General features: G+C 34.0%; 1 protein-coding gene across 1 annotated transcript; it reads left to right on the plus strand.

Annotated features, from left to right (window-relative positions):
• The first annotated feature begins 4,595 nt into the window (after positions 1 to 4,595).
• Positions 4,596 to 7,295, plus strand: LOC127796374 (uncharacterized). The gene has a single exon (XM_052328472.1). It carries the CDS (start codon positions 4,892 to 4,894, stop codon positions 6,278 to 6,280), a length of 1,389 nt encoding a protein of 462 aa, XP_052184432.1. The 5' UTR covers positions 4,596 to 4,891; the 3' UTR covers positions 6,281 to 7,295.
• Positions 7,296 to 12,045: the final 4,750 nt, after the last annotated feature.

The raw sequence follows: 12,045 nt of genomic DNA on the forward strand, positions 1-12,045 counted from the left end.
TATCCTTGGGTGTAATCTTTTACTCTGTGAATCATCCATGCTATACCCCATCCTTGTCAAGGATAGGTGTCTAGAGAGAAATTTATCAATTGTACTACTCTTCTTCTTTCTCACTGACTTTTGGTCTCATTGTTGCCTAATCTATTGCAACGTCATTCTCTTGTCTCGTAGCCATCTAATCTATTGTAATGGCATTATATAGTTTCGTCTTTAATTTGCTTCATCCTCCTATATCCATGTGGGTTTTACATGATTAGAGTTATCAGAGACAATGAAGATCATCTTTAAATGAAATCTATTTTGTTTGCAATGGTGAAATCTATTGTCTGGTGATAATTTTTTTTATTCAATTATAATTATTTTAAATTTCTAGATTGTAATGTAATAAAGGCTTAAAGAGATCATTTCAAGGTAATCGTGTAACTAATTAAATAGGTCATTAATTACAAAAATGAAAGGCTCATATTTGCTCATTCTCATTAGATAAGAATACCCTTTTACATAAAAATTAAAAAAATCTTATAAAAGGGTTATTTAATTCAAAAAAATCATATAACTATATATATCTTGTAAAAAATATTTATTTTCATTTTTTAGCTAAAAATATTAAATAAAAATAAAATTTTAATTAATTAAAAAATTGTTTAATTTGCAAATACATAAATAATATTCAACTAACATTTAAATATAACAAATATTAATTCAAATATTCATGTATTTACTTAATACAACTTACGAAATTATTTTTTTTAAATAAAGCTAATTTAATATAATTATATGTAATTAATAAAAATTTGTTGAATGGAAAATAGATATGGATAAATTTCAATTAACATGAAAAATATAGTAAATACATTTTAATTGAACATATTTTGGTAATTACTGAATACAATTGAAAAAAAATTAATTAACGACAAATACATTAACAAAAATTGTTATTCAAAATGAAGGCCTAAAAATACAAACAACTTGAAAAGTATCCTAAATGGATAATTGTCAAACATTTCAATCACTTGTTTTAAACGCATTCTACGATTGTTCCAAAGTTGAATTCAAGATAGAAACAGGAGAGTTGGATTATAGCAAAAACAAGAGTAATCTAATAAGATTCTAAAGCACAGGTCACACCGCACCTACCACCACACAAGCTCCCAACATAATGTCAAACCATACATAGAAAAGACAAGTCATTCAAAAAAATACAAAAAAAAAGTTTTTAAGACCAATATCATGAAAGACATTTCAAACAAATTCAATAGTCTTCGAAACCGATCTGGACATGAGGTAGTCTCTAGGACCAAAAGGTGAAATTCCTCACTTTAAGGGCCCTCGCAGCTCAGTTCCAAGATTTCTGCAGGAGAAGACATGAGGTAGTCTTGTTGGATGGTAGACTTGATGCAAATCTAATATTATGTCAAAGACAATAATACATTTTACTATTTTAGCCTCTTTATTGTTTTTAGTTTATTTTTTATTTTTTAAAAAATACTCAAAATATGTTTACTTATCTATTTTTAAAAATATATTTTTTTAAAACATAAAAAAAATTATATACAAAACTCAAAACGCTAAAATTACGTTTTGACTGTTTTTAGCCAAAACAAGCTCTTTGAATCCAAAACGCGAAAAACATTCTTTTGTTTGTCTCTTCCTTCTCTTCATTCTCTCTTATTTCTTCACTTTTCTTCTTTCTCTCTTCTCTTCAAGACTTGGCTACCACCACCATCCACGCCCGTTATCGCCATCATTGCTCTTTGTCGTTTGACCACCGAACAATCGAGCATTGTGACTGATAACCTAGATCCGTTGAACGACTATTGTCAACCACCCCCTATTGCTCTCCTTATATCGCGACCAACAACCTAGATCCGTTGCCTCCAACCCCCAAACGGCCATGGTCGTCCGTCTCCAACCACTGCAACCATTCAAATCGTGGCTCGCCTCGTCTTTGCCGGTTATTTCTTTCTTCTACAATTTCTTCCTCCCACGACTCCTCCTTTTACAGGTTTCAGATTTGAGAGTTTCAATTTTATAATTAAGGTTTAATTTGATGGTTTATAAGTTTGATGTGTTTGTAATAATCTTGTGCAATAGCAATAAAGGAGAATTACAATATGTATGCAAGTTTGTTTTGTTTAAATACTAAACTAAATATATAATATGACTTTTCTCTATTGATTTTCTTTTCTCTAGTGTCTTATGTTGTGGGTAATCTAAATCCCCAAATTAACATTAAATTTCAATTTGTAGGCAAAAATAAATTTACCATGGAATGAATAGTTGAGCCAAATCAAAAATTACTTTAAAAAATACTTTGTAATTTCAATGCATTATATACTATTGGATTATCAGTTATTTCTTGTATTACAGTTTAAAATATTTGAATCAAATTTACAATTTACTAATACATATTTACAATTAGTTTGAATCAAATTTATTGAATAAAATATCATAAAATATTTTTTTTCAAAATTTTAAAGTGAACGCGTTTTTTAATTTTCTATTTTAAAAAACAAATTTTCAGAATGATAAAAATTTTCAATAATCTCAAAATAGACATTCAAAATATAAAATTAAAAATAAATTCAAAACTCAAAACTAAAAATTAAAACATGAATACAACACCACCTAAATTTTCTCTCTTACTTAATTTTCATATCATTGGTATAATGTCATATCCACCCGATAATATCAAACAAATCTTATAAAGTTGTCATCTTTGAGTTTGAAAGTTTGAGGACAATTTCACTACTAGGCTTAAAAATGTGGTAGTAACCAAACCTTAAGCTACAATATAAATCCATATTGCATGGTACAAAGAGCAAGATAGAGTTTTAAATAAGAAAAGACAAAGGGTTGGATCGTGGTGGTTTTAATGATGAAAGAGAAGGAATGATGGGTCTCGATGGAGCCAATGTCGACACTAGAAGAGAGTGGTTATTTCCGACGGTGTTGGGTTATATTTGCTTAGAAGGAGACAGATGGTCTCAATTTTAATTCAATGTTGGAATAGAAATGGCAAATGGGCCAATCGGGCCAGCTCGCCTTCTGCTTGGCCGACGAGAAAAGTGAGCCGAGGCAATGGAAATTGGGGCCCAACACGGCCTTATGGCCCTTAATAAATGGGCCAAGGCAGGTCGGGGCTTGTCAGGCCAGCTTGTGAGCCATTTATTTTTAATTTTTTTATTTTTTTTCTCGAATGCAATAAATATTTTTGAAAATATGTTTATAAGTAAACATTATAATTTTTATGTTTGTAAAATTATGCTTACAATAAACATAATTTTTTAAATATTTTTTTTATTTTTTGGTGGGCCGGGTTAGTCCGCAGCCACAAATCACTAGCCCGGCACGACCTGCATTCTTCTAACTAGGCTGGTCCGTCTGCTACAATATCAGGTCGGACTGTGAGGCGAGGTGGACCTAGGTCACTTAGACGACGGGAGGTTCATGGTGTAGCCAATGTCAACGTTGGAGGACAAGGGTCATTCATGGTGCTGTTGGGCTAGATTTATTTGGGAGGAGACAGATGTCCTTGGTCTTCAGTAGTGGAAGAGGAGGAATAGGGTGTAGTAGTGGTTTTAGTTGCGAAGACAAGGTGGTTTACACAGTGATTCTGGGTCAAATCTATTTGGGAGAAGATGAATGGTGGTGATGGTTTTTGTTGTTCTTCGGTGGTGAAAAAAATGAGAGATGGGTCGTGATGGTGCCAATGACAGAGGAGAGGGGTGGTTTGTAGTGGTTTTGGAGGAAAACATACCTGACAAAGATTTTTGATAGGCAACAAAAGTCAGTGGTGGCTAGATAGATCTGCTGCTAAGGAGGGATTTCTCGCACTAGATGGGTTGAGGGAAATGTGAAGAATAATAGTTTTGGGCATGCCTATGTACGTAGTAATGTGTAATTTTAAGAAGGAATTGAGGTTAAAATTATAATCCGCATCATCGATCTAAGAGAATCATGAGTCATTTCAATCAATTTTTAAATAAATGTTATACGTATGTCTCATTTTTGTAATTATTTTTTTCTTTAACATTAATTAGGATCCATTAAAAATCTATTTACATCCCTACACAACACCATCACATTGCCATTTTCTGAATATTTAATTAACTTAAAAAGAAAGTTAGACCTAACCTAAAGGTTTTATGCAAAGTAACTTCATTAATTTGAAAGTTTCCCACCATGGCATGCCAACTTATTGATGTCAATTGACGTAATTATACCCAACCCAAGTTAATATTTCTCATTTCCATATATGTCAACAACAAAATGAACCAAATTAAATGGGTGAATTAATTGGCTTGTTTCTCGCATCAAAACCAAATTAAAAGAGTGAATGAATTATTCAAAGAGCGAATTTGTCAAACATGCTCAGTCAGTGTTTCTTCTTAAATAAAAATTTTATTCCCCCCCCCCCCCCAAAAAAAATACACCAAACTATATACTTAAATATATTTGACAAAATTCCACCGGCGTTACAATCTCAACAAATGAAGAAAAAATAATATATTCATCTAAAACACTTATAAGATGTGAAATTTGATCCCTCCAAAAAAGTAAAATGATAAATTATGCGCTCAGGCCCTTACAATTTGGGCAATTCCACCATTTTAACCCTAGACTAGAGTTCAGCTTGTTATACCCCCAACCAAGCAAGCAAGCTGAACTGATATATCCACCGTCATTCAAGGAGAATTGAGAGTTACGCCGCCGATCAATAGTGTGGAGAGGAATCCTTTGGAAAAACAGAAGGTTTTGTCTTCAGATCCACGGAGGGCCGTCGGAGGATCCGAAAACGCAAGTGCAAAGTGAAAAATTCAAACCAATCTCAAATGGCGTTTTGAGATCTCAAGACTCAGTCGGCAGAGTTTGGTTCGCATCATTTTTCATGTACAAAATGTCGCTGTTGAATTTGAATCTCCTTTTCATCTCTACCAACAATCTGATACTCCAAGCGACGGTGGCTCTGTGTCTGAGCCTTACACTCTCCTTCTTCAAAATCCCCGCCCTATTCCTCCACGGCCTCCACACCTACATCCACCCGGACGACGTCAACCCGCCCACCGGCGGTGGCGTCCGCGCCGCCATCCGCCGCCCGGGCGCCGCCCCGGACCCAGAGCTTAAACCCAGAAAAAGATCCAAGGACAAACTCGAGTTCGACGAGAGCAAGGCCCAGATCTTCAGGCTCCGCCTCACCGACGGCCACCTCCAGTCCCGCCTCTATTTCGCTTCCTTTCACAGCGTTTTCAATTCTGTAGTTATTGCCCTCTCCTGCTTGTGCCTCCACAATTCTTTGCCGGTCTCCGAAGCTTCATCTGGGTTTATATCGAATGGAAGCATTGTTCCGATTCTGTTGGGATTGGCCGGAAGTTGCAGGGTGTTACTGTTGATTGCTAGGGTTTCATTTGAAAGGTCGGCATCGAAGAAGTCTGAGAAGCTATTGAGTTTGATATCGGGGTTATTAGGGTTTGCTTTAGGGCTTTTGGTTTTGCTTGAAATTCTCCCCACTAGGGTTTTTGATTTCGGGTTTGGATCATTGGATGGGTTTGGTAAGTTCTTGGTTTCTGTATTCATGGGCTGCGTTGCAGGTTTCTTGGTCACGCCGGCAGCGAGGAGTGCCCGAGCATTCTGGCTTGGGACCGATCAGATTCGTTGTAATTTGTCAATAATTTATTGTGGTTGGATTGCTAGAGTGCTTCTCTATGCTAACTATTTATTGATTATATTCACTTCATTACTTTGGATTACCCCATTTGCCAACCTCCTTGTTAACAAGCATGCCGATGATAGTGGGGGATCACATTTGCTTGGCAAAGCTGATGTTTTGGTTGGTAATGTGGGGATGTCAAAGTCAGATTTTGACAAGTTCAGGACTTGGTGTTTGCTAGTTTCCGGGCTTCTGCAGATTGCCATTTTGCGCCCGAGTTTGCAAATGTATTTGAATGAGGCCGTGTTATCTTGGTACCAGAGGTTACATGCCAGCAAGGTCCCAGATTTGGATTTCAGTAGGGCAAAGGTTTTTCTGCACAACCACTATTTGTGTCTTGTGGTTCTGCAATTTTTTGCCCCGCCCGCATTGGTACTTCTCTTTCTTGGGTTGTCTCAAATTGATGAAAACTTGCTTAACAATTTCCAACCAGTATGTAGTTTTCTCCATTGCTCTGCCTTGGTTAAACAAGTACCATTATTTATGGCTTGGTGGATTACTTTTGTTTGGGCTGTATTAACTTCGGCAAACCTTGTTCTGTATCGACATGGCATCTTGTATGTTTCATAGTGAGGAATCAACACCCAGCACATGGATATTTGGTTTTTAGTTTAGTTCTGAAACAAGAGTGTTGTGCTTGTATTGATATGGCAATCAATTGATGAGTTTGCAATTTTGTGCAACATTTAACATTATTGTGGAGGCTCAATATTAAGTAAGTTTGTCAAATTCAGTGTCTTTTTTCTTTTCTTTTTAAGGTGAATTTTATGCTTGTAATTATTGAAGCAAGAGAGGAGTATTTACTGACATAGGTATACTGTAGAAAATATTAATGTGAAGGGAAATGAAATGATGGAACTACATATAACATTTTCCATTTCTGATTTTTTGTAATTCACAACTAGCAAAATTGATGACTGCAATTAGCATTGAGACATGTTTGAACATTGCTGGAACTTCTATTGCAATTTATTTTCTTCGCATTCATAAGAGCCTCACTATCTGCATACTCTGATCCAGGATATGTTTTTGGAAGTAGGACATTCAGTTTTTAGAAATGCTGGAGGTGTATGTATGCAATTTGGTCAATTCAATCACTATGTTTAGTTATATCTGGCTACAAAATATGTGCTACTTACTTTTGATGCCTCATGCAATGAATTGAGTCACTGGTGTGTGCAAATGTCCTTGATTGACTTGAACTGTGATCCTTGGAAGTTGCTTGTTTTGTGTTCTAAATGAAGTGGATTCATGCAAATGGCATCAATATATTGCAACTCTTGCAGCTCGGAATGTGCACTGGGTACCTCTGATGTGCATGGATTCCGTATCTGTTGTCATGGATGGAGAACTTAAGCTCCAAACTGTGCAGCCTTGGGAAGCAAAGTTACTTGGGGCATGCCTAAGTTAACCTACTCTAAATGTGCAGTCCATGTTACATGGACTCATGTACGAGTATTGGATGCTGGTATATGTTCAGAGGTTGGACTTGTTAATTTTATGAATTTCAGGATGTGAGAATATTTGATGGAATGTAAGACATGAGCACAGGGATGCGACATGGAGAACAATAAATCTCATTAACCAGACCTTACACTTAGTTCTATAAGTAAAAGTTAAGGTTGGATTATTAGGCTCCATTAATTGGTATGTATGTATATATGTGTGTGTAAATTTAAAAATGAATTCACTTTTATATTTGAAATCTACATTGTATTGAATTAATCTTTTTTAAAGTATAAAGGTTACATATATTCTCTTCTAAAACATAGAAAGAATATATATTTTTTTTTTCTATTGCCCTACTTGCCTTTGAAAGCCCAAAAGAAAAGCCTACTCTCTCAAGAAAAATGAAGGTTCACTCTGCCAGCAATAAGAAAGCTGACTTATTAGTTATTTATCATTTATTTCTTTCATATGCTCACAACTTCAAAGATGAGTTGGGGTTCTGAGAAAAAGGGTAAAGGCAACACTTGAGTCAAGAATCTCCTTGGCCTAAAGTAGTTGTCAAGAAGCATTGTTGGACATGTTCATCACAAGTCAAAAACTCGTTTGGAGCAAAGCGATTGCAACCTAAGCCAACTCAAGATGCATACTTAGGTAAATATAATTCTCACAATCTAGATCTATGTTTACAAAAACTTAAATTTAAATATTTTAAATTTGAGTTTTCTGTTGGAGGTGAGTCAAATAAAGTCAATTGTATCAATTAAAATGATGTCAACTCTTAACTCATATTTCATACTTATGTCTTATTGTGTCAACATTAATACAAGGTCATACCTAATAATTATTATATATATTCTTTCTACCATTAAGAAGAGAATATATATAATCTTTATACTTTTAAAAAAATTAATTCAACACAATGAAAATTTCAAATATAAATGAATTCATTTTTAAATTTAGAGATATATATGGTTATTAATTAATGAATTCTAGTTAATTGATAACCCTAATTTTTATTTATAGAACTAAATAAGTGTAGAGGTAGGTTAACGATATTTATTTGTCTTTATATCATATCCTTATTCCCTTATCTTATGTTCAAATATATATTCTCATACCCTAAATTTATAAAATTTAATCTCTAAATATGTATTAATATCGGACACTTGTATCAAGTCAATGCATCTAAGTTAGTCATCCTTGTTACTCTTGACCATAACTTGAGCAAACAAATTAAGAAATAAAAATTTATCATAGATTGTTCCTCATTCTTTTTAAATGTTAATAGAGCACATGGTTGGAAGTACCTTAAATCAACTTTATCAGAGTGTGATCTGCATAAGCCTATACATGATGTTCCAAGTGAGATTGTTGTCAAGCCATTGCTTGAACATTCTTCTCTTGATTTGCATACTTTAGAACCAGTTTCTAGTTATGATCATTTTTTGAGTGATCACTCTTAAGATATTATTTTCTTACTCTTTTTTTTTTTTCTTTTTCTTCATGGTCGCTTCATCGCACAAGGTACTGGATATTTATCTGTATGCCTTTGTTGGCCCATAAAATCTGCTAGAAAAGAAAGTTTTGACTCTATCCAAGGAGATGAATTTAAGGCTACACTTGAAAAAAAAAGTGTCAAAATTATTCAATCAAATTGCTTGCAATACGGAGACAAATTGTCCAGCATGAACTTGAATATATATATATATATATATATATTGCCTGTGTTTTTATTGAAGTGGCTGAACCTGAGGATAGGACCGACATAAATATTTGTATGATCTGGTTACTCTCTGTTTCTCTAAATGTTGTTTATCTCAGACTGCATCAGTGCTCTTAAGTTGTTCAAGCTGAGGCTGAACTTGTAGAATATGCTTCTTGGTACTTCTTAACTTGTCTGAATGAAATGAACACCTTTTGAGATGCTAGGAATAATATTTATTTCATTAATTAGGACCACTCATTGAAGTCCCTACTGATGAATGTGCTGACAGTGTGCTATATATTGCTTTTTAAGTTAAAAAAAAAAACAAAAAAGAAGAGATGTAAAATTCATTACATTAGCAAACTCTCTTCCCTTTCCTCCCCCCTTCCATTAAGCTTCTATCTCCCCAACGAAGGAAAACGCATTTTCAGAGTTTGTTGGAAGTTGCTGGTCCTACTCCTACCTAGTTGCTAGAAGTTTACAATTATATATTTTAATTTGCATTGTCTTTTATATAGTCGAAATGAAAGTGAAAGTTTTAACCATTAGAAGGGAAGGGAGTGAGTTTTATTAGTTATTATTATATATCAAGAAACCAAAAATTTGAAATGACAGTAGCAGAGTCAGAATGAGATTTTTTTTAGTTATTAACAACAGTAGGGTTTTTAGTTACATTGATCATGTCATAAAGATTAAAAGTAATAAACATCTTTGTTTCTTACTTTTCTTCCTTAGTCTAATAATTAAAATTAAAGTAGCATTCTAAAACCTAGATTAAGTATCAAATTGAAAAGGGAGAGGTTCACAAGTCAATGGTTGATAATTCAATTAGTATGTATTTTTATAAAATAAAATAGATATACATTGATTAAAATATATTGATATAATTTTTTAAAAAATTAAATTTATTACATAAAATTTAATAAATTTAAAAAATATATTAAATGACATTAAGTACCCTACAGCTAGAGATGGCAAACGGGCCGGGCCGGCCCACCACCAAGTGGCCCGCGGGCCAAGCGGGCCGGGCCAAATCGGCCCGCTTAAAAATGGGCTAGCAGATTGCTGGCCCTAGCCCGACCGGCGGGCCAAACAGGCCCGCCCAATTTTTTTTTTTTTTTTTTTGTTTGATACCATATTTGGCCATTTAGCCCACTTTGAAGAAAAACAACCTGCTCAAAAAGCCATTTCTTGAGGCTAAATTACAAATAAGAAGAAAAAAAAATAATTAAAAATTATGCCTCTAATCTTCATCCTCTTCATCAACAACATTTGAGTCTTGTTTAAAAAGTCTAATATCATCAATGCTTGACTCCTCCTCCTCATCATCATCTATAATAAAAAATTACATATGTTAATTATTTATCATATAAGAGAAATGTTTAATATTATGTTAAATCCTAGATATTAGAAAGTTTAAAAAAAATTACCTCCAAAACCATGTAACCAACTCCGTGTGCACAAGAGAGCTTGAACTGTTTCATCATGCAAACGACTTCTATACTTGTTCAAAATACGAGATCCAATGCTACAAGCGGACTCCGATGTTACGGTTGTTATCGGAATACTCAATATATCACAAGCTATCTTTGCAATAATTTTCCCTCTATTAGCTCGCTCTCTCCAATATGCCAAGACATCAAATGCTCCCGATATTGGAATCCTTGGCTCTTCCAAATAAAGATCAAGTTGGGATTTTCCGGCATCGTTAGAAACTTGGCAATCAAATGCTTCAAAATCCTATCAAATAATCAAAAAAATAGTCAACCAAATATTTATATCAATTATATATGAACAAGTGTTTTAAAAAAATATAGACTTACATCATATATATTTTTTGACTTCTTTACTTGTTCACCTCCAATGAAAATTTGTGATCCACTAACATTTGAGGAAGGCATTAAACTTGAACTTGATAAACCATTGTTAACATATTCACCATAAAACCTATACAAAGCCGTCTTTACCCTTTCCAACTTCTCTTCATAGTTATAAGGATTGAGCTTTGAATAAGTGTACCTCAAAAAGTTAAACTTCTTGGTTGGATCAAGAATCGCCCCAAATGCAAGAACCACTCTATAATCATTCCAATACTTATCAAATTTTTCTTTCATTCTTGCACTCATACTTGCAATCAACTCATCATCATTTTCCAAGTTGGATGTCAAGAGACACTCTATCCTCCAAATTTCCCCAAAATACAAATTAGATGTAGGGTAAGAGGATCCAGAAATCAAATTAGTGATAGTATAAAATGGCTTCAAGAATTCACAAATTATCTTCCCTCTTGTCCACTCATCACTTGATGGACACCACCTATAATTTTTATCACATAAGCTTAAACTATGAAATGCACGACGATACTTGAGTGCACTCTCAAGCATTATGTAGGTGGAGTTCCATCTAGTGACAACATCCGGTCTCAACCCAATTCCTGTATCAATTCCACCAACTTGCTCAATACATTGATAAAATTGTCTCATCCTAGCTTCTGAACCCCTCACATAATGAACACTTTGTCTTATTTTATGCAATGCCTCACTAGTTACCTTCAAACCATCTTGAACAATAAGGTTCAGTATATGAGCACAACATCTAATGTGAAAGAACTCTCCATTAAGCAACAAAGTATTCGACAAATTTAAATGTTCTTTCAATATATTTTGCATGTTGTCATTTGAAGTGGCATTGTCCAAAGTGAGTGAAAAAAAAAATTTCTCCAATCCCCAATCCTTTAAAAATTCCAACACCTTCAATGATAATTCATGTCCACTATGTGGTGGCTTTATATGAGCAAATGACAATATCTTACTATTTAACTTCCAATTGTCATCAACATAATGAACAATAAGAGAAATAAATCCATGATTAGTGCATGCAGTCCAAACATCAGAAGTCAAACAAACTCTACCAGGAATTTGGGCCAATTGTTGTTTTAACTTCTCTTTCTCTATTTCATATGTTCTCAAGACATCCGCTTTAACAGTATTTCTACAAATGAACTTACAATGTTCATTCAGAAACTTTTGGTAATTTCTAAACCCCTTCCACTCAACCATATTAAAGGGCACACCATGTGAAATAATCATCTGAGTAATAAGTTCATGATTTACTTTATGGTCAAATTTTTTTCTCTTCAACTTCCCTTCATAATCAATAAGCATATCTCCCGCATCATTAT

The sequence above is a fragment of the Diospyros lotus genome, chromosome 3 (assembly GCF_014633365.1).
Source record: "Diospyros lotus cultivar Yz01 chromosome 3, ASM1463336v1, whole genome shotgun sequence".
In the NCBI taxonomy this organism is placed as follows: domain Eukaryota; kingdom Viridiplantae; phylum Streptophyta; class Magnoliopsida; order Ericales; family Ebenaceae; genus Diospyros; species Diospyros lotus.